The sequence below is a fragment of the Ochotona curzoniae genome, unplaced genomic scaffold (genome assembly GCF_017591425.1).
Source record: "Ochotona curzoniae isolate NIBS_2020 unplaced genomic scaffold, NIBS_Ocur_1.0 scaffold_3890, whole genome shotgun sequence".
NCBI classification, from domain to species: Eukaryota; Metazoa; Chordata; class Mammalia; order Lagomorpha; family Ochotonidae; genus Ochotona; species Ochotona curzoniae.
Genome location: NW_024467115.1, coordinates 23,225,208 through 23,249,450, shown reverse-complemented (window position 1 = coordinate 23,249,450; position 24,243 = coordinate 23,225,208). Strand labels below are relative to the sequence as shown.

The 24,243-nt window shown below is 41.2% G+C and overlaps 1 protein-coding gene across 5 annotated transcripts in view; it reads right to left on the bottom strand.

The window, feature by feature from the left end:
* The window catches only part of AIG1 (androgen induced 1), a 253,351-nt gene that overhangs the window by 44,772 nt on the left and 184,336 nt on the right, over nucleotides 1–24,243 (bottom strand). For all 5 annotated transcript variants that reach the window (XM_040965525.1, XM_040965526.1, XM_040965527.1 and 2 more), the window contains one exon: nucleotides 7,648–7,763. In XM_040965525.1, the coding sequence (XP_040821459.1) occupies nucleotides 7,648–7,763 (116 nt within the window). The remainder of the gene's footprint in view (nucleotides 1–7,647; nucleotides 7,764–24,243) is intronic.

Here is a 24,243-nt window from a genome sequence, read left to right as displayed (position 1 = left end):
ATGCTGGAGAAACTCTGTTCCTATTGTCATCAGAGGCCAGGCGAAGGTGGATGCAGAAAGTAAGTATTTAGGGAGACTCAAACAAGTCTCTCTTCAAAGGTTTCGGTTTTGTCTAGGAAAGGAAGATCAGACCACCTGCTGAGGGGACTGGGAAAGTTGAGGAGGCATAGGGGAGTAGGGAGAGATGGCTGGAGGGAGCAAGGGTAAACTGGCCAGGAAAAGCAGAGCCATGAGCAATGTCCATGTGATGATGCCTGCTGGGAGGGAAATGGGGGTGAGAGTGGGGGTGGGGAAAAGTTGGGCCCACTGTAGGGCAGCTGGGAAGGAGGGAAAAGATCAGGACTGCACAAATATGAGTGAGGAAGGGAGCACAGCTAGCAGCTCATGAAGACTTGCAGTTCTTATACTGCCAGGATGTTTAAGAACCAGCTACTACAGTGAAGGAAGGAAGAATACTAAGGACTAAACACTGTGGATTGAGGCAGAGGCTACACATGAGCAGCTGCTCTCCAGGACAGACCTAAGAAATGTGTTTGACCCTCACCGGAGTGGACACTCTAAGGGGTCAAACACAGAACATACCATCAGCTGTCATACTCTCGACTGTCATGCGCTTCTCATTTGTCCTTGTTAGACAATGAGAAAACAAAAAGCAAGCAGCTTGGGATAATGCGAAAGCAATGACATTCTCAATTCCCAAGGGAGAAGAAGGGTTCCAGAAATAACTTAATATATGAACCATAAGAAAACGTCAGAAAATCCCAGAGTAATTAGGCTACAAAAAGACATAGTTCCCATCAAGTGGCACAAACGTTCTTGAAGAGGATAAAAAGAAAGTATGGTGGAGAAGAGAAATATCTTAGTATGAAGAGAAATGAAGCAGGAACATGCTACTTCAAAGATCTGGGCTTGTACCCCCAGAGTAAACCAAAAGGCCAGTGAGTGCAGAAACACACGTGAAAGGGTTGAGTTTGGCCTCCTGAAGGACTGTGTATTCTTAGTGTGCAAACAATGGCTACTGTCTTGCATTTAAATTGTGGGTATTGTATATCCATTTTCTTCTGGTTCTCACAGTAATCCTGCCTGAATACTACCTTCATTCAGATGAAGTCCATAAGGATGACCTGATCTGATCAGGTAGGTTACCATGAAATATTGCAATAACCTTTCTAGCTTAAAACAGCACCCATGTATCTTAAAGTCCTGCATGTTTCAGTAGACCTGATAAGGTTAAAACTAAGACACCAGCACAGATGCCTTCCTATCTGGAGCCTTCCTAGTTGTTGTGGTCTGAATACATCTCCTCCAAAATGTAGGTGTCAGCAATGAGACTGCATTAAGAGGAAGGGCTTTAAGAGGTGATGAAGCCATGAGTCTCCCCCTTTGTGAAAGGCATTAAGTACTTTTATGTAAGAGTTTAATGGAGGAAGTTCACCACCTCTGCCCCACCATGTCTGGATGGATAGCTCTCATCTTTGGTGAGCCGCAGTATTCAAGGTGCCATCACATATGCAAGGACAGAGCCCTTACTATCGAGCAATCCTGCTGGCATCTTGATCTTGGACTTCACAACATGCAGGACACAGAGAAACAAAATTTCATTCTGCATAAATTATCCAGATTCAGGTATTCTGTGATAGCAGTACAAATGGACTAAGACACTTGTCTCTTGCATTTCCAGAGGTGGCCCATGCTCCTTGCCTCACCATTTCTTTTCTCTGTCCTCAAATCCAGCTATGGTGGCTGTTTGAGTCCTTCTTCACATTGTTTTTTCCAGTCATAGCATCCTGTTCCCAAGAGTACAGATTCTCACTTTCGGTGTAATCAGATTGAGTCCACCTCAATAGCGCAGACAGATCATTCCCATGGCGACTTCCATGACTTAATCACACCAACAAGGTCCCTTTTGCTTCAGACCATGTAGGACAGCACAGTCACAGGGATCATGTTGTTCCTATCTTTGAGAGAGGATTGGCAGGCTTCTCACACCAAAGTTAACATTTATTAAAGAGCGTAAGTCTGAAGTTTAACTTACATTTGGTCAGGAAATCTGCAGAAACTACCTCTGGCCTCAATGCTGTAGCCACAGCGATCCTTTTAAAATGTCTTATACCGTATTAATCCTCTGTGCACCCTTCCAGTGACTTCCTGTGTCACTCTGAATGGCTTCCAAGACTATCTCATGTCTCTCCTAGACTTTTTTACTCTTCTCAGGTTCCAACACACTAGCCTTCTATTTCCTCACTCTCACCTGCTCCAATATGCTGAAGTAGAAGGGTGAGGATGTGGACTGGCCCTGGCATATCTCCTCACAGTTCAGGGGTCTGGGAGAGGAAAAGGAAAAGCAATGACTGTCTTCCAACTTCACTGTTCGAGAGGCTGCTCATATTTCTCCGCTCAACTAACCTGAACTTCTCACTGACCACTGCTGGGAAGCTGACATTCAGATGCTCCTTTTGCATAGGGTATATATGTATGAGGCAGACACCTCTGAAGGCCTTCTTCAGTGCACAGTTTCCTGGTAGAGGGGTCTGCCTGTTCACGTTGACCACTTCATTACCCTGGCTTCTGCTCACAACACATACCCCTCCACTTACTGCTGCTGCAACACCCTTAACCCATAACTTCAGAGTGTGCCGCCAAGAGAGCACAATGCCTATCTTCTATGTCTAACCAGATCTGTAAGAAACTCATGCATTGCTGAAATACACAATGATTGGGAACTGCAAGCAGCTCTGTAGCTGTGTCTTCCTCCATCCTGCCACATCCTTGTGGAGCTCTTCTCCTTAATCAGGTGGGGAGACAAGAAAGGTTGTTAAGTCTACTTCCCAAATGAGCTTCCAACCTCAATCCCAGTGCCTACCAGGAATTCTCTTGGACCCCATCACGTTTCCTTCACCAAGGGCTCTCATAGGCCTAAAACTCAAGACCAGGCTATCTCCCTTTTCTGCAGCCGCCCTAGGGAAGAAGGGTAGAAAATGGGCATACCAGAGAAAAGGGGTAGCTTTGGGGATGGACAATGGAACAGAGTTCTCTTGCTGCCACTTGAAGGTTATCTCCCTTTAGAACATGAGGCACTTATTTCCTTACCCTTTCAGCTTGGTCAGTTCACCAAGGTCATAAAAGCAGGAACATTTCCATACGCTATCGTAGATGGAAAAGACAACTGGGCAGGAAATTATGGTGGAGCCAAAGTTCAAGTTGAACAAAGGGAAGTGTTTTGTTTTGGTCTATGAATATCTACATGTGAACCACATTTGTTTAATTGGTAGAGAAGCATCTGATTATAGTGGGCAGACTCTAATGTGGTTCAGAATTTCATTTTCTTAGTAGGAAGGGTTATGATTATATGCAAGAGTTTTACTCATGCCTGGCTAAAATCTCTCTTTATGGCTTATCAATATGATTACACTATTCTTGACAATTTTTTTCTCCACAATCAAACATATTGCATGTAAAAAGGGAGCAGGAAATGCAAAAGAAGTTCTGTCAACAAAAAAATCTATAATTTCATAGGCGAGATAGTCAAATTCGGTGGACAGAATTCTGATGTGAGACTCTTCAGGTTTACATCAATAAAGAAAAACCTTACTTTGCTTTTGCTGTATTTTTTGAGTTGGCAAGTTATATAATGAACACATATGTTGTATGAAATGTACTGTATGGCTTGATCTAAAATAATTGGGGTCCTGAGACAGCAGAAATCTCATTTTGCCAGTTACCAGTAACAACAGTGAAAGGCTCCAGGCATGAAAAAGGTTTGATAGCATACCAGTACCGTAAAGGGACATTCCAGACTCTCATGCCAAGATGTGAGAGTGTGCCTCCCCTCACATACTAGTCATAAAGTAAGTAGTCCTAGAAGCAACAATAAATATCCATAAAGATAAAGAACCTCCTTGGATCACAGTCTCCCCTTCTCTAATGCCTACTTGTTGCAAAACAAGGCTTGCATTGAGTGCTCAGCAGGTGTAAGGCATGGCTACTGGGGATCTCAGAAGGATACTGAATAAATGAGAATCTACCATAGGTGTGAGGGAAATCTATGAACTGGAAGAAGGATCCTCAGGACCGCAGAGAACCACCGCTGATTCCCAAGGAACCCTAGGGGGTTACTAAGGCTCAGAATGCTTTCCTGTCCCTGTGTTCTGTAGACTGGAAAGCAAACCCGCCAGCCAGGAGCAGCAGCCACACTGCAACACCACAAGGAGGCAGGCATCCCAGGCGTTTGGGGGTGGGAGAGGCAGCAAGGGAACAAACGCAGCCCCAGGTGGCCTGTACCAGATGTAGTAAAGGTGTCTTCTTTGGTGTATCATGACCAAGTAGAAGATGACAGTCGTCAGGGTCCCACAATTGGGACAGGCTTTGTTTTTGTTTCCTGTAGTTTTATCCTTAAGTAACAATTACAAGTGCTATTTTCATCTTTACTAGAATTGCTTCTGATTTTTAAATGAAGAGTGCATAAAGAAGTGGAAAGGAAAGAAAAGGACATATGATGTCATAATTAGACTTCTCAATCCTTCAAAAAGAAAACAACATTCACTCTTACTAGCATCTGTGGAGGAGCTTGGCGGAATGCATAAGAGCAGAGACAAATATTTGCTGTGAGCCAGGCATTTTCTGAGAGTGCACCACAACAACTGAACCCTGACAACTGCCCTGTGAGGTGCATATTATCCTCCTCCCTGCTTTATATCCCAATAGCTAATATTCAGAAGGTTAAGTGGAACAGCTGGAATTCCAACCCGGGATGTAGGTGGTACTACTAGATTAGGCTGCTTCTGATGCATTTCTGCAAAACCAAAAAAAAGGGGCTCACTTGATAGGTAAATCCACAGGATTACTCTTCACAGGGAGAAGTTAACAGCATATACAGTCTGAGCCACAGGCCTGGGTTTGCCTTGCAGTTCTGGTAACAGCCAATAGCCTATTCTGGGAAAGTCATAGGTCTGGTTTCCTTCTCTGTGAAATGGGCAAGATAATGCCTATTTCCAAGCCTTGTTTCAGGGAGACTGAATGACATCTGAAAAGCATTTGGCACAGTGTATGACCTACACAAATGGTACCCATGCTTTCTGATAATCACTGCAACCTCCACGAGGCTTTCCATGTCATATCCAGCATCAAACTGCATGGACTCTCTTGTTTATTATTTAAATCTCATCATTTGGGGCAGAGCACTATAGTTATTGTGATGGTAGGGCGTTATTCAGGAAAGGAGGTAAGAACTTCCCACAAATGGACAAGGTGATGTTTGCATCCTAAATATTTGGAGAAAGAAACATGGTGAGGAGGTGGGGGGCGCCTAGGATGGCCTTTGGGTTTTGATCTTGTAGGGGACAGGTTTGGGACTGAAAAATGAAGCTGTAGAAAACGGGAGCTCGAAAGGCACCAGCCAATGAGGCAAAATGCAGGTGTCCCTTGCTTTTTCCACTCTGTGTATGAAGATGGGAAGAAAGGAGAGGCCAGTGGGAAAGAGACCTGTGAGGCTGAACAGAGTCGGAGCCGAGGAGCCAGGGAGCCTGGCCAGCAACCCGAGGCACAGATTCACCAGCTCTACTGCACTCAGTAGTGCAAACGAGAACTGCTTACTTTATGACTAGTATGTGAGGGGAGGCACACTCTCACATCTTGGCATGAGAGTCTGGAATGTCCCTTTACGGTACTGGTATGCTATCAAACCTTTTTCATGCCCGGAGCCTTTCACTGTTGTTACTGGTATGTTGGCCCTGAGAGAGTCTGGAAGAGAGCAGAAGCCAGTACCTTCCTGGTAACAATGAAAATCCTGGTATTTATATAATGTGACATGCCATGTGGGGCACTGTTTAGCTCTTGGCATAGCTATGAATATTTAGGGCAGAACACCAGAGGAATAGGAAAGCTTTCTCTGGATGAATCTGAGGGAATTCACTGGTTATTGCAAATACATGTCCAAACAAGTACCGGTCTGCTTAGGCAGTATGCAGAGCTGGCAAGCCTCACTTGGCATGACGAGTGTGAGTCATGCTTCACTTTAATGAGGGATCCTGGGGGTCTATAATGAGGGCGATGTGGTATTTCCCAATGTGTCTCTTCAGAATGTAGACTGATTATAACCACAGTGGAACAAAGGCCGTTGGGAAGCATGCAGCTCCTGTAACCTCAGGGGCTCTACAAGATGCAGCTAATTTACTGGTATAGAATTGAAAGCACAAAAATGCACCCTGAGTCCCAGAGTGAAGAGCTTCCCTTTCCCAGAGGTAAACAAATGTGAGAGTGAAGTAATGAGGTTTTGCTTTGGGTGGGGCTCAGGTAGAGGGGTTGCTAGTTTGGACCATGTTTTCACACATCAAAGTATCTCAGGAATAATTACATGGCTTCCCTATTTGACACCTCTGAAAGGTAACAGTCATTTAAACCTCAAGTGCAATTGAATAAAGTACATTCATTCATTTTGAAGATACAACCATGGTTATATTTTCCCAGTGAATCTTCATCATTTTGTTCTTTTCTAAGATGTTAAGACACTGTTTTGAATGGGACAAAAAGTCTCCCCAAATCCTGGTGATGCTCTTCACTAGCTGATGGGGCAAGAGACATGGTAGCCTTCACCCCACGCTTGTACTGGTGTCCACTGTCTGGGCGTCCATGTGGATCCAGACACAGCATGTGACTTCCTGGCTCTGAGCTGAGGCTTTATGTGATCTTTTAGACAAACAATTTGACATCCAGTGCTGGTGTTCATTTTATTTCTCCAGGTTGCCCAGAGCAAAATGCTCCATGATGATTGGGCTTCCCACAGTGCTCTGGGCTTTCAGTGGGGGTCAAGTACAGTTGTGGGGAGTTTGAAAGAAAGCTGGTCAGTCATTCAGCCTTCAAGGGTGGGAAGGGTGACTGTTGCACTCAGGATAAAAATGCCCAAAAGTAGATACGTTGGTAGAAGGTTCCTTGGCATGTGTTAATATATCAAGGAAGACTTAGAATTGTAAAGAGAAATAAGAAATTGTCAATGTTAGCCTGATAAGAACCAAAATGAGTGTGAAGTGAACTTGTCTTATATCAGACAAATCTGGCACTTCACATTTGGGTCTTAACATCAGTTGCCTGTCCAATAGGCCAAACAGAGATGTTCCTGCAGTTTATTTGCCCCAATACTTGGGAAATAAAACAGATAAACATTCTAAATATGATAGATAATTCTGGAAGAGGCTTTCAACAGGCCCATTTTGCTGCTTCCTTTTAAGTCCAAACCAGAGCTTGAATAGGTCATTTCTTCTGTTCTCACTTGTGTTTGCTGCAAGTCCCCCAATCCCAACAAAAGGAACAACAACAACAACAAATCCTAAGGAGAAGAAAAATAAAAGGCCTTAAGCAATAAAACTGGCATCCAAGAAAAACACTTAGTTTGAAAAAGAGTTGAAAAATGTAGCCTTGGAAGAACTACTGCTTACATGGGATTGTTCAACAAATTCCTGTTGTGTGAGGTTTGGCATACGCTTTCTAAAAATATAAGCATCTGGGGGCAAACAAGACAAAGCCCAGGTCTGGGACCAAATCAGGCACGCAGTGTGAATCTGTTAGTGATTATATCCATAATGAAATATGCGCCCAAATTTAGCAGTGCCAAATCTAATACAACACGAAAGCCCCAGCAGGCAGGGTCCTTACCATAATATATAGCCAACAGAGAAGGTACATATGGCTGCAAGTCCACTGCGCCTGCTGGGATACTGATGGTGCGATGTCCTCATCTCGATTAATATAAAGGGCAAAACCGTAGTGTGCTGAAAAAGAACAGAGATGAGGTGACACAGATTCTTATCATTGCTTCTCTAAAGTTTTTTTTTTTTTCTTTTCTAGCAGGAGAATGAACGGTGTAGAGTCCCAGCAAAGAACCACAGCAGAAGGCAGTAGGTAGCTTGCCAAGGAGGTGGAACGGATGTACCACATGTAGTGCAGCAACTGTGTCCTTGATATTTTTCTTCTGTATTTTAATTTTTGAAATTTTATTTGACATGTGTGATAGGCAACTTCAACAGAGAGCGATGTCTAGAGAAAAACAGAACATGACATAGAAATAAGCTAGCACTAATATTTTGGTATCTGTTCTCTTTTTTTTCCTTCATGTTCCTTATATTTGGTCATAGTTAGAATCACATGGTACAAGTAATTTTGTTAAGGTTCTTTTATCATAATAATGTAGCATGAGAAATATTGATATTCCACTTTGAAAATCCTTCCAGAATAGCAGTTGCCAGAAACTTCATTATATAGAGATACCAAAACTTATGTAGCCAGTTCCTATTCACGTGAATTAAACAATAAGTTTTAAACTTTTTATTTATTGGAAATGTCCGGGTTAACACCTTTTGTAGAACTCTTTAAATATTAAATTATTTGGTTAGAATCAAAGGCTTTGCAGATTTCAATACTGTTGATATGTATGAAGAAATTTCAAAAATCATCTAAAATGCAATTAGCATGTATTTCACAACAAGACTATCTAAAACCATGTGTATATATTTTTAACAGTATCCATTTTCTTTTGATTTTTAAAGAGGCCTTGTGCTACTAAATTATGCGATAGCAGCAGTGGGTCCAAGTTAGCTTCCAGAAAGGATCTGCCAGCTTGTACCAGTAGGGCATCGATTCCCATGGGACGTTTGAAGTAGAATTACAGAAGCTGACCAGAATATTCCCTTTGTCTCCCTGATCTCATACTCCATGGGCCAAGATTGAGATAAAATTTCTACAATCCATAAGGACAGAAGGCAGGAAAATCAAGTGTTCAAACACCTCAAAGACACAAATATTCTTGTTATTGAAATCTGGTGGGTAGATAATGGGGCAAAATAAGCTTCTCCGATAAAACTGGATATATACAACTTTACCTTCCAACTCTGCAGCTTTTCCTAAAAGCGCAAAGATGGTAGAGCTGAAAGCAGAATCATTGGCAGAACTGACTTCTATTGAGCACCCCTAAACCGTGGAGGAATCCTTGTCTTGCTCTAGTTTTTGACTAAGTTTTCAAACTCTAGTATGTATTTTAACAAAAGGAAACTAGGTTGATAGAAAAAGACAAGTTGAGGATATCAAGGTGAAAATCTCTGGCTGATTTATTGGTTATAATAAGTATTCACATACAAAAAAAATAAAGTCATGATTTTATAAGAAATTTAATCCAATGACATTTTTTTTTACCTCAACATTATCTTCTAGTAACTTTTCTAACTGCCATTAGTAATTAGAGTTTAGCATTCCAAGAATGTCAAGTGAATGATTCCACAGTTGGGGAGCTTTATATTTGTCTTTTTATCTCCTCTGTTATTATTGTTGTTGTTTTTAAAACAGTGTAATTAACCTTGAAGGGAAGCATGCAACAATGTACATGTGTGCTGATACACAAACAGCACGCATTTTAAAGATTTACTGGTATTAACTAGTTACCTCAGATAACATTGGTCTGGAGTTTCACCAACGGTTTGAGACGCCAACAAAATTCTATAATGGTGTATTCTTGTAAAATACAAAGACATAGCTAGCAATAAGGCTATGTGTCAGATTCTACATAGAAGAAAATGCTTGCAAATCAATCCTTTACACTGAAGATGATGCTAACAGTGATGGCCTCCATGAGTTATAAATCATAATGATGCTACTTTGATTCCAATATGAAGAAATGAAGAAATGCTATTCATTCTTTACTCCAAAGAGAATGATAGCATATATTTCTTTCTTTTTTAAAGATTTATTTTTTAAAATTTTTATTGGAAAGTCAGACATGCAGAGAGGAGGAGAGACAGAGAAGAAGATCTTTTACCCATTGATTTACTCCCCAAGTAGCCGCAACAGTTGGAGCTGTGCCAATCTGAAGCCAGGAGCATGGAGCCTCTTCTCAGTCTCCAATGTGGATGCAGGGTCCCAAGGCTTTGGGCCATCCTTGACTGCTCTTCCAGGCCACAAGCAGGGAGCTGGATGGAGAGTGGGGCTGCTGAGATAGAAACCGGCACCCATATGGGATCCCAGCACTTTCAAGGTGAGGACTTCAGCTGCTTGGCTACTGCCGGGCCCAAACATTTTCTTTTGCCTAAAAATTCACAAGGGTTCAAATCATCAATCTGTTCGTGGCCTAGGAAGGCAGTCGGGGATAACCCTAGGTCTTGGGACCCTGCATCCATGTGGGAGACCCGGAGGAGGCTCCTGCTCCTGGCTTGAAAAACTTGTAAAAAATTACACTTATTGATAGCTGATGTTAAGATAAGCAGCTGATGTGCAAGGTAGTTACTGTAATTACAAATGCTACCTGACAAATAACTAAAGTTTTATCACCTGGGGAGTGGTAAAAAAGATATGAATGATCCCACTGAACACCTAAGTAAATTGCAGCAGCTAAGATACAACTTAGAATTGGCAATATCAAGAGGCACAAAAAGTTTCAGAACTATAGGGAAAAGAAATCCAGTTCCAATCCATTCCCAGGAAACGCTGCTTCAACAACCTAAAAAGCAGGAGAAAAATATTCCACTCCATTTAAGACCAAGAGCTACAGTTTAAGAATGGTAACCTTATGCTTGTTCACTATTGTATTTGTACCACTTAGAAAGAAGCCTGGCACATGGGAGACACTTCACAGATATTTGCTGAGATAATCTAGTGTTTAAAACAGCATCCTAAGTGTGTGTTAACTCTGGTCAGTCTGTAGAAGAGGCACAAGGATTCAGAAATGTTAATTACCTTGCCCAGTATCACAGAGCCACTAAACGTGGACATGAGATTCAAAACAAACTCTGCCTGCTTCCAAATCCCATGCTCTTTCTGGGTATTAGAATTATACCTTTACAAGCTATTGGAGTTCAATAATCTTTGTGTCAACAGATTTATGGCCGGGCACAAACTGAAGCTCACTTACCCCATCTCCCAACAGACTGGAATTTTTATTAGTACAGTCTCAGACAGGAAATCTTTACCTTTTGGCAAAAAAAAAAAGGAACTTTTCTAATGTGTTATTTCCTGTGGCATATCATCTCAATAATAATAAACAATAAAACAGTCAGAATCTTTTAGTGGTGTGATTGCTATAGAAGACTAAAGAATGATCTATCTTCTCAAAAACAAACAGCATTTAAAAGTTAATGTATTCTTAGATACGGCTGCACTTTGGATCCAGAAAGATGAAGTTCGGTTATGAGTGGGGGCATGAATGATTGCATTACTCTACTCTCTGCAGAATAGATATAAACACAGCTGTCAACAGAACAATTATCCAACAACTGAGTTACTGCTACTTGACTCACTTTTAAGTGCTAAGCAAGAAGACAGACTGATGACACAAGAAGAGAAACCTGGGCTTGATCATGCAAACTGTCCAATAAAGTGCTGGTCTAAGGTACAAGTAGTTCAATAAAAGGTACAAACAGTTATCCTATCTCAAGCTCTACTCTCCATTGCTGTTTAGTTTTATGAGGTACTGGATCTGGAAGAATATATTCAGAAAAATGAGGGCTCAAAGCTATGCAGAGATGTTACATCTTTGCGCTTCTCTTATTACATCTTTGTGTAATGAAGCATAGTAAGACCAACCATGAGCTGGCCAGCTGCCCATGGCCAAGGTCTACCTCCCCAGGGCATCCATGCAGTGGCGGTCACTGCCACAAAGAGTTATCCTCAGACTTGAGTTCAGGCCTGCACTAGAGGAGAGACACCTGATCAGATCTTGATGTGAAGACCCTGCAGAAGAGCATCCAAGGAAGAAAGCAGTGCAGTTAGGTGCGGACTGATAAATGGAATCTGGCTCACGGCCATGTCTTCCATACGCTGATATTCTAGGGAGGATCCTGAACATGTGCGAGGCGTAGTATTATTCTTTTTGACCATAAGGGGTTGGATTAGGTTAGTACTCAAACATCTGTCAAAAAGAATGAATGCAATCAATTTTGTGATGACACAAACTAGATCGGATGGATCAACCTGCTAGGTAGAGTGCCAGAGCTATGGCTATGACACTTAAAGGCTCAAAAGCACGTTTTAACTTATTTTAAAATCAAAAGAACAAAAGAATGCATGTAGTTGAGTATATAACCAATACTTTCATAAACAAGTGTAGATGTGAAGACACACGCACACACACACACTAATGGGTCAAGAAACTTACAACTACAAAATGCCTAGGGGATACAGAAGTTTAAATGGGATCCTGTCACACACTAAGTAAAAGCTCATTTTCTTACTCAATTCACATTTTTCTTAAATAAACATGTTTAAGGAGAAACCTTGTATAAACTCCCCTAAATGGAACATCACTTGTCACCAACATAAGATCATCATAAAAACAAACATTGCTCTAAAATTCACCAATGTTCACTGCTCACTAGGTACGCTCACCTGTTGAAGGCTCAGTTTCCATGGCCTGCTCCCTGTGTTAGACACGAATAGTAGTAGGAATTAGAGGGGCATTAGAGACACACTGGCACGACGTGGGGACTCCCTTTAGCGGAACCAGAAGAACTGAGGAGAACTAAGAGAGAACATTACAGTATGGGCTTCAACATTACTTAATTGTTTCATGTCAGTTTCTTGTGCCACCTGCATCATGTTAGCAACACAGTTACACAGCCTACCCAATGGAACGTATTACCTATGTGCTGTAATTGTTCCTCTATTTACCACATTATGTGATTTATGAATGGACACTGTTGCCAGAAAATGGGATGGTTGATGAGTAGGAAGTTTAGGTATCAATGGAGGAGTATAATTATATTAACAATATTAAAGATAGCTTTACACTATAAACAAGAAGGATCTATGTTTGCCATAGGGGAAACTTTGCAGTATATGGGATGGAAATTAACGGCCTATAAACTAAAGGGAAGTTTTAGAATAACCTCTACTGGGGATTAATAGAAGGATAAAAGCTATCCCATTTAATGGCATAAACTGAGCCAAGTGCAAAAGATGGGTGAGGGAATCTCCCAAGAGTATGCTGTATTATCAGAATGGAGAGCTGTAATCAGCGAGTACAAAAATAGTAAGCATCATTTGAAGATTACTTCAATTGTAACTTTCTCCTTATTTCTAAAATTTTCTTTTCACTAAGAGAGTAATAGTGCTGTCACACACAAACACCAGGTAAAAATGACCTCTCCCTACAAAACACAACCAGCACTTGTAATAAGGTCTGGTAACCCTGTCTCTCATCTTTTTTGGCATCTCTAGGGGCTTAGGGAGGCTTCTGGGAGGGTGTATACACTACATCCTGAAAATATGCACTTCTTCATATTTTCACCTTGAAAACATTGCTTTGAAAACATCTGATGATGGAAGGGTAGCCAACTGCATGTATATGCGATGTGAACAAACACACTCAAGTGGTGTCAAAGTGCTTTGTTGTGGTATATGGACTGCAGGGAGGTCTAGACGTGGACTGAACAAGGCTATGAGAGTGGGGTGTAGGGAAGTCCCTGAATCCCATCAAGCTGTTTTGGTCTACTATAAACAAAAATGACACGGAAAACCACAGAATACAAAAACTACAGAAATACAGAATGCATGGAAAAGTATAGGAGACAGAAAGCTGGTCACTCCAGACTGTAACTTGAATATTTTATTTGTCTTTCTTTTCTTTTCCTCTCAGCCACCCATGGAATAAAGGAGATTAAAGAGAGAAAATTTAAAACTGATATAAAACAAGAAAGAATTTTCAGATTTGAAAATAAAGCTCATTGCATTGACAAATGGGATCTACACTGAAAAAAAAATAGTGATAGAAGAACTGAGAAAAATCACAAAACACTAATTGGCCCTAACCTTTGACAGAGCTCTGAAATTCCCATTAGGTGAATATAGAAAAACAGCAGTATTCGTGGGTGGCATGTACGGAACTGGGTGGCTCTTCTCTTGGAAAGACAATAAATTCAGTCAGTGGCAGAGAGGTCTCTCCTCTCAAAGGGAGATGACAATGGTACGCCAGCTTGGACAAAAAAATGGATGCAGTCTCTGATATAACTGGAATTTTTCCTCTGAAAACATGACCCAATGTTCTATCCCAAAGCTGTCATTGTTATTTTTTCAGCTCAAACTTGGCCACTCTTTCTCTCATTCCTTGCCTGGAAGAGATATTGTAGCACTGTGAACGAAGAGGAACTGCCAGGCTCAGCCACGAGTGTTTGTATTTCTCCTCAAGTCAAACAGAAATTCTTTTGGTCAGGAGTCTCCCTCTCTTAAGTTTAGTGGTGCCTGCAAATATGACATGGATCCTTCCATAACCTGCCAGGGTTTTTGACTATGCCTTTATAGTGTGATGCACCTGTTATATTACGTTGAATGGCTCTGGCACTGGAGCAAATTCAAGTTCAAAATGGGGGTCAAAAACATAGGTTCACATGGAACCAATATGTATGATGTCAGTATATTCCAGGCACTTCCAAAACTCTTTTTAAACTAAGCACTAAATTTGGGATTCATTCAGTTCTAACAGTGTTACAACTCTTACGATATGGTTTTAATAATTAGGCAAAATAAACAAAACAGAGCTGCACATTAAACAAAGCCATGCATATCCTTGCAATTAAGAGTAAACTAAATGTCATACAGACAATTACACAGACAGTGACAGCTTACTGGGCTGCTATTTTTGCACTTAAAACACATTTTCAACATGAATTTACAACAGTAAATATCTCTTGTTGATTCTTCTTACTGGAGCATCTATGAGGTGCTAATGCACTGTGGTTTATCAGTAGTCTGGTTTGGTATGTATTTTCTTGTTCATTTTTACTTCAGCAGCCTGTGAAGTACCAATTAATTATTTGTTGGTGTTGTTTTGTGAATGGGATGCCAGAGATGACTCATATTGTACCATAAAATGTAATAGTGATTTTTTAAAAACAAAGTGATTTATGTTTATTTTATTTGAAAGGCACACACAAAGAGAGCGAGAGAGAGACACAATTATGAGAGACAGACAGCTATCTCACTTACTGGTTCACTCCCCAGTGACTAGTATGCCTGGGGATGAGCCAAGACAAGGCCAAGACACAGCAGGTACTCCATCAATATCTGTAAATGGCAGGGACTAAGGGCCTTGGGTTGTCATTTGCTTCTCTCCCAGGCACATTTTCAAGTAGCTGAATCAGGAATGGAGCAGCTGGAATTTGTACTGGAGCTCTTACATGTGATGCGGCAATTCCAAGCAGCAGTTCCACAAACTGTAATGCCAGTTCCGCAATTCCATGTCTGATTCAAGCTTCCTGCTAGTGTGCACCTGGGATGTGGGGGTGGGGCAGGGTGATGTGGGTGGGCAGCAGGCAATGGTCTGAGTGTTTGGGTTCCAGGTACTCATGTGGGAGAATTAGACTGAGTTCCTGAGTCCAAGCTCTGATCTGAACCAGCCCTGACTGTGATGCACACTTGGAGAGGGAATTAGTAGATGGAAGTTTCCCTTATTTTTCTATGCCTCTTTTTAAATAAAATGAAAACAAACTAACCAAATAAAAACGTACCCCACAGCAGCAGAGCTGGGTTTTTAAGTGTGCCTAGGGGTTGAAAACAAGAAAAGATAGGAAAGAGTTCATTTACTAGGCAGAGAAGTAAAAGTGTGTGCAGATATGGTACAGTCCAGATACAGTGCAGTCTACTGCATGGGAAAAAAATGAAATGCTGTGTTCGGATGGCTGAGGTCGGTGTAGGCCAAATCATCGGTGACGGTGTATTAGAGGGGTAGCTTTTACATAGACATTATTCTATAGGAAGCAATGACTTCTCCATCAGCTTAAACTTTTTCCATGGGGTAGAATGCAGACAGACAATCTGGATATTCCTGGTAGAAAGATCCAGTTTAGAGGTAGGGTGGAATGGGAGAGGAGAGACTTTTATGCTAGGTTGCTCAGATACAACTCTGCTACCTTATTTCTGACTTCCTGGGATGTGTTCAAAGCAGGGGCTCCTTTCCTAGAGGACTTTCTTCTGGGCCTTGACCTCAGTCACCCTCTCACATCCCGTGTCCCTCTGCACATCTCCTCTTCTTTCCTGTTCAGTCTTAGGCACCAAGATAGTGACTACAAGCTAAGGAGAAGAACAAAAACAAGGCTAGTCTGTAACTTTGGCACATGGCTATTGGACAGAGACATGTTTTCTGCAGCATTTTTCATCTGTGTTGAGCTGCTTGCCCCATTATGATTTGATATGCATGACATGGAATCTGTTGTAATGAAAAAGCAACTACCTTCTGAGTTTCTAATATATGCTGAATTTATACTAGAATTTACCACCATTACTGTACTGTAGTTTCAAAACAATCCTAATGCAGTAGCTATTTCCCTTTATTTTAAATATGAGAAAAAGGAGGAATAGGGAGATAAATTTGCCATAGCTACTGTTGGACTTGTCAACAGTGTAGACAGCACTAGAATAAAGGTTTACCCTACTCTTAAAGTCATGGCTTTACCAAGGCTCATTGCATTGCATGCTTTTTTCTCATTCAGTCACCAATTCAATCAAGAAATATTTATTATACTCTTACAAGGTGCCAATCTCAGTTTCAGGTATTTAACATATAACCCAGAACAGAACAGAGACACCTGCTCTTTATGGATTGTTAATCTTGAGAATGCATCTCAAATAGTCTTTTACCTTGGAAAAGACATAATATATTAAGGTTGCATGTAATGAGATCCTATATTAAAAGTGGCTTCCATAATATATGTAAATAACAATTGATCTATTTGCCAGATATTTATTCCATGGTAGAAACAGAATTAAGTACGCTATATGCATTAACACTCACTTAATTCTTACAGTAATGTTTTACGATACTTACTGGCATATCATTATCATTGATTGGAATTCTACAGAAAGTTAAGCACAGAGAGGCTAAAAAAAAAACTGTTCAAGTTGATTCAACTGGAGGGTGTTGGATTTGTGTTCAGACATGGCAGTTTCTAAGACTGCTATTTTGTTTTGATGTTCTGTGGCCTATGGAGCACTGGGAAGCACTGGTCAGTGGAAAATCTTGTGTTGAAAAAGATAATGCTCTGTCTGACATAAGAAATATGGAACCTTCTCCCATCTCCCTAGCATGCACTTTAGTAAGATTTTGGGACTGAAACCTGAATGTCCTCTAAACTGAAATATTAGTTCAGTCCTTTTGTTCCAGTTGGTGGGTGATTCCACGCATCTGCAGGATTTCAGGGTTTCAAGTGGGTAATGGGGAAAGGGTCAGAGTAACCATAAGCCCCTGCCCACAGAGAAACCCTCTCCGTTATTTGTGCTACTTTTATTGCCCCTTCTATGCCCTGCACTTTTTTAAATGCCTAAAATCAGCTTAAGGGACAAGCGGAAGGAGGAGTGAGGGAAAGCCAACAGACCTGGCTGGCAGAGGTGAAAGGCGAAGAAAAAGGTATAGTAAGTTGCTTCTGTGATCAGTTAAAACATAAAACATTGGCACTTTTCTTAAAGATCATGAGAAATAATAAGCTCAACCACTAACTAGAAAAATGAAACTCATTGCCACTATCTTGCACAAGTTTAAAATCAGGTATAAAAGTTAAGGAACTAAAAATGTCAACATATTCACTTGGTTCATTGAGAGGATTTTTTCACTAGAATCCACTCAATCATACACACCAACATCCTTCAGCATCTGGGTATGGCTCTGAAAACAACACAATTCTGATCATCTGGTCTATTTCTCTAAAACCTTCCTATTACTTTCAAGTCCAGGTTTCATGGCATTGTCTTTCAAAGTCCTTACTATGGGATTCAACCTACCTCCTTAAACGAATCATTTACCAGTCTAGACGAGCCATGGTTCATGTCTCACGTGAGCCATGCCTTTGTTCATACTTTTCTCGTTGATAAGAATCACTTGATATTTGGGATTTCTCTCCCTTTGGCATATACTTGTGGCAGAATCATTTTCCACCCACTCAAGTGTGCAACATTTCTCCGTGCAGTTAGGTAGGGCAACAGGAGTCCCATTCAGTGGGCTCATGACTAATACATGTGAGGTGACATGTTGGCCAGTGTGTTTCAGAGCTGCCACTTCACTCCTCTCTTCTCTGTCACAGTCATATGTTGACAAGATGTAGCCACAAGACAGGATCCCTGGAAAGAGGCCACCTTGGAAATCAAGTGGATGACATTAGACTTTGTGTGAAGGAGCTATAACTTTTGTAGGCCTAATCCTTAAGAAGCTCAGTGTTGCTGCTATCTTGGAATAGGTCAACCTATCCTAACTAATATTTTATTATATATATAATACCAGTATTGTCAGCTTTGTCCCAGAAATAATTAATCCTTTGTATTTTATGGTCCCACTACACACCTATGTGATGGTAATAAGTGGTTGTTCATACTCAAATATTATGTGTGTGGTATATAATTCTGCTATATCATGCTTGAATTATCAGGAGGGAAGATGATTCTGGGGCACTGGGGGTACTTTAGAGAAAACAAACCAACCAGATTGGCTGCGGCAGGTTCATGTCTTGCTGAAGGAACTTATCCGTGTGATTTTGCTTTAGGAAAATTCTCATTTTTCCATCACTTGTATTAGAAAAATATTCAATTTAAGAGGAATATAAGTTCTGAATGCAATACATAAGTGAACTTAAAAACACATTCATGTTTGAAGAACATAAAACTTTCAAATACAGAAAACAACTATTTTGCTCCCAAATCATACTGATGTGAGAATAAGTCACCAAATGCAACCTGCATATTCACACACTATGTAAAGGCATTGATATTTCAAAATGAAAATAGTAACACATTCCCATCGACTTTTACCATTCCATTACAGTTCTCCATCTCATCAAATTTCAATGATCTTAAAACTGCCTCTTCACTGGGTCTTCAAATAGAATGATTTCAAATGGTTTTAATTTCCCCTTGTTTATGATAAAACAAATGTTATTCTGATTGATTGGCAAATGCCTACTAGCAGCAATAAGAGCAATTATGTTTGACATGGAGAAATTATAAAATCTATAACCCAAACCTTTAAAGCCTGATTTGAAATGTCAAATTTGACTTACGAGAACCAGTTATAATCCTGCTTCATGCAAAAAGCATTAGGTTAATGCTGGAGCAAAGTACTGTTGCCAAGCATGCACTGGCATAATTAATCAGGGATATTTCAGAAATGAATGCTCTCCAAGAGGTTATTGATTTACTGTCACAATGCGTTCCTCTTATAGTATGTGAGGGTGCTCTGGAGCAGGGATGCACTGGCATGTATTTTTCAGTGCCTAAGCCTTGATCTGTCCTCCTGGATGTCTGCCATCCTTGCACTGACATCTGCAAACACTCACATTTGACAGCCTCATGCCTGAGTGTGGTGGCTTCCAAGTCGATTAGGATTAGTTCAGAAGAGTTTCAGAGTAGTCTGAGTGTAATCAAAAGCAGAGAGCCATGAGTCCCAGGAGACTGACATGCACCCTGACACTGGCATCTTACTAAGAGAGAGCTTCTATGTGCACCCACATATCCATGCAAACACACACAGGTGCACCTCCATGGAACTATACACATGCAAACACTCGCCAGGCACATACCCATTTGTGCACACACAAACATCCTCAAGGAAAGGAGATGTCAGTTTTAATCTTCAATGTCATCTATTGAATAAAATGAAAACTCTTAGACAAGTTCCACCTTCATATTAAGTAGCCATAAGTTAGATCTTACAATGATTCTATTACATAAGGTAATATTGTCAGAAGGATCCCTTTCAACATACGATAGTCAAATATTTTCCAAAGGTAATAAGGAGAATTCAAGACAGAAATAGAAATTCAGCTTACAGCCCACAACTTTTTCTTCATAGGCTTTGGCTTTGTAAACAGAAATGAAACACTTGGAACACAAAACAATATGGATGGTTACTAAGTGCAGGTGGGCAGATTTTAGACAATGGGTGGAAAAAAGGCTTTCAACAAATGGGACAATGTCCCTGATACTTCGGCACAATACAGTCAAATTGCCTTGTCCTTTCCAGGTTTTGGTTAAAATGTTTTTCCCTATACATTCGTGCCTTGCTTAGGTTGCCCTCATTATTGTGCAGGTCATGTTAAGTCCAAATAAAGGGAGACCATGCTGACCACTCAAGTTCTGCTCAACATGGTGAAGAAGGAAAGGATGGAACCAGGAACACATACCCTGTTATCTGGCTGGGTAATGAAGTTAACACAGCCCTTCCAGACCCCAGGCTGCTCATCTGTAAAAACCTGCAGCAATGTAGAACAGCGGGGGTCCAGCTTAAGTCTTATAAATTTGTGTATTCATCTTTGATGATGCATTTCTGTATAGTGTTTATATCTGCCTTTCTTTCCTCTTCCCTTAATTGTGCAAACTCTCAGCTAAGTATAACATTTACATAGGAAAGTGCGCAAATATATGTCCAGAAAATCAATACACATCCACACAATGAACTCATTCTCCTGATCAAAGCTTTGATCAAAAAATGGCCTCACACGTCCTCAGAATACTGCCCTCACACCCCTCTTTGTTACAAATAATTCTTCCTCAAGGTAACCACTATTGAGAATTCAAACACCATCCAGTCATTACATCTTATTTCCAAATCTACACAGTTGAAATCATAAGGGTGTTTTTAAATGTCTGGCTACTTCCGCTCCATATGTCACTTGTGGGACTCATCCGTGTTGTAGTGAGCAGTCACAGCTTCCTCTTTTGCTGCTGCAGAAGACTGGGACTTGGCTACAATACAGTTTGCTAATCCAGTCCACTGCTGATGTGTAGAGCATCTCCCAGATGGTGCAGTTGGTATTGCTATGCCTGCCCTTGGGGGTTCTTAACATGAACACCTGTATATTTTCTTAGGGAGTGAGAAGACAAAGTGCTGCATCATGGCACACGGTCCCAGATATCCAGCTCTAGCAGGTGACACAAAGTGCTCTCCTAAGTGCTTGTACCAAGTTATCCTTCCATCAGCAATTCTGAATTTCACTTGCTCCATCTCCATAGTTGACACTGATCCCTTTTTTAATCTCAGCTGTTCCCACTGCCCTTTAAATTGCAGTGCTATATTTTTAACTTACAGAGCTTTTGACCCAGGCTACCCAGAAAGCCATTCTATTGCACATCAGTTTCTGTGTGAGGTAGACTCTGCCATGGGAAACAGGGAGTGCGCTGAGGGGTAACAGCTAACTAGTTGGGTAGGGAGAAGGGAAGAAGGAAATGTGATCCACCCAGGGCAAAAGTGGGCCTGCTATGCAGCCTCCACTAGGGCCTGGGCCCTCCCCAATAGATGCTGTGAAGTTTAGATTGCCCCCAAGTCAGTCAGGTTTTTGGATTCCAGTGTGGACCAGTTATGGAATGGGGAGGCAATATCTGGCCCTTGGGCTAGGTTGGTAAGCCCTTGAGATATTATTTGGCTTGGTTCCACCAAGGAAACCAAAGGTGGGACTCAAAATTCAATAAATCTGTAAGAGCCTAATTTTCAAGTTGATAATGATGCCATAAATATCCAAGTGACTCCTGACAGAAAAGTTTTCAACTTTGATTATGGGGTGTGGCTGTAACAAGGAAGAGGTTTGAATTTGGGGAGGCAATTCCTGGGAAAGACACTGGGGGCAGGGATTTATACCAAAGTTGGCACCATTCCCAGCTGCTGGGAAAGCCCTGTGGGTGCCAAAGGGGTGCCACATGCACCTCATAGCATGGAGTAAACATGCTTAACTGTGCTGCAAGGATACGGCCTAACTGAACCCCAGAGATGGAACACCACAATGAGCAGATTCTGACAACTTAAAATCACACTGCAAGGCTGTGAATTCGCTGGCATCCGTATTTATGGGCATTTAGTGCTTCAAGGAGACAAGAAACTGGTTAATGCATAGTAAAATTCCTCATTGCTACCTGGTATGGGTGCTATAAACCCAGCTACTGTAATTTTATAGATGCTCATGCATGACTAATGAGCTTCCTTGAGGAGCAGCTAGGTTTCTTATTAACCAGACCAGAGAAGGAGCTGGCACTTCATGCTTTTTCAAAATTGTGATTAGTCTGTAGCTATTCAACACTGCATTCAGCTGGATAAGGCACACGTTAGACTAGATATTTGTGGCCATTGCGTATTTCAGAATTAAAGAACATTGCCAGTCCTATAGGCAATATTAAGTGCATTTGGAAAGGGTGGCTGATGGGGAGGGGGAGAAATTTGCTTTGGACTCCATAGATCATACAGTCAACCCTTGGTTTTATTCCTCCTTTTGAAAATCCGTCCATTTTGTTATTGCCACCTTCAGATGACTATTCTGTTATTTTACTTTCCAGACAGCATATGGCAGGTTATAGTTCTCCCTTTTTTTCATATAATTCATCAGATACATATATTTTTGCCAACTTCTGATACGCTGATCAATAGTGTTGTGATACTATACTCAGAGAGTTCTGCCAACTAAAAAAAGAAAAAGAAAAGGATACTTTTATTAGCCTCCACAGTCTGATTCTGGTAGATATACATGTTCTACAAAAATCTATCTACCTTAGTTGATTTCTGGGAATCAGGTCTCAAGTCTTTGACTTAGATAAGGAGAAAACCCTCAACATATGCAGTGACTCTTCAGCAGAGGCATCCTCCTTAGTGGTACCTGGACCGTGGGGACTGTTCATCATCTCCTGTCCCCAGGCCCAATCCTCACCCGAGCCAGTACATCTCCCTGAGAGTCATGAATCCAGAACCATGCAGATTCACTAAAGAAACATGCAAGAAGACACCAGGGCAAACTCATGCCTTGAGATTCTTTTACACTTTAAGAGTTAGAAAAGATGAAGTGAAAAAGAGAGGGAAAAGGATTTTACAAAAGGTATAAAAGATAAAACATTATGGGTTTCCTGAGCTGCAGTGTAACAGTAGGTCTTGGAACAGATTGTCCAAAGCTATGAACTGTGCAATACAATAAGGAGAAGCTTATGGGTTATAAAGGGAGAATAGACTAAAATTATAAATCTGAATAAATGTGATAAATACATGTATACAATCAATGAATAAGGAATGCCCTGGACAAGCTAAGGTGCATGGGGAGTATTAGGTGTTCTTACATTTCAGTAAAGGAAAGACCAGCAAGCCTTTCTCCAACAGGGCATAGGATGATCCTTTCCCATGGTCTGAAACCCCTGGGGTTCTGACCATCAGTAGCTGTTGCAACATGGCTTCCAGCATTTCAACAAAGATGTTGGGATCCTTCAAATCCTTGAATAGGAATTGCATATGGAGTAACAGGAAAGGCAAGGGAAGAAGAGAGAGGCAGGAAACTGACAAAGGCGGGGTCACTTTTCTGGCTCAGGTGCATGTCTTTTTCTTCTGCTTGATCATATTGTGTCCTTGATTAATTTTCCCCATCGTATTATGCTATAGCTAACTGGCAAATAGAAACTGCATATGTCCAAGTTGTACAAGTTGGTGCTTTGATATATGAATATATTGTGAAAAGATCACCACAGTCAAGCTTATTAAAATACCCATCACCTGCCAGTTACTGTGCAGTGTGTGTTTGTGTGTGTGTGTGTGTGTGAAACACACTTAAGGCCTACCTTAGCAAATTTCAGGAATATAATCCAGTATTGATTCATGCTCAGCTGCTCATTTGAACTGATTTACTATCTGCAGTGAAGGAGCCATCTTCTCACTTACTTCCTTTCGATTCATCATCTATGACCATTACAGCTGAGCAGCATTCTAATTCAGACTAATGAAGATAAATGCCATTGGATGATACTTGGATATCCCTGGCATGGTAAGACCTGAAGATTAAGCAGGAGAAATGGGTATTGACTTCACAGGTGCACAGGGACAGTGGTGAGAAGCATACTCAAGGATTTTCAGATCATGGGTGTGGAATGCATTTCTGTGGAAGGATGGGATGGGTGAGGATTCTGTAGCAGCACTGTCTGTTTCAGTTCCCAGGGAGGATTATAGGTACTTGGTTTTTCTCTGCAGGGGCTCTCTTGGAAATCCTTCTGCCAGTGACGTATATTGTACTCTAGTCTTGCCAAACTTAAATTGCATCCATGTTAAAGAGGAGTGAGGCTTTTGCACATTCCTTTGGGGAATGGAAACAATTTATTTTGTTTGTTTCTAATGGAAAGGGTTAGCTCCAAAATCTCACTGTGAGGTCTGAGAATCTGGGTTGAAGATGGCCAGGCAGTCAGAGGGAGAGGCAATGGGGAAAGGGGTGGGAGAGAAGTAGAGAAGGACCCCCAGGTCACTTAGCAGCTGAGTGCAAATGCAGGAGTAGTGTTAGG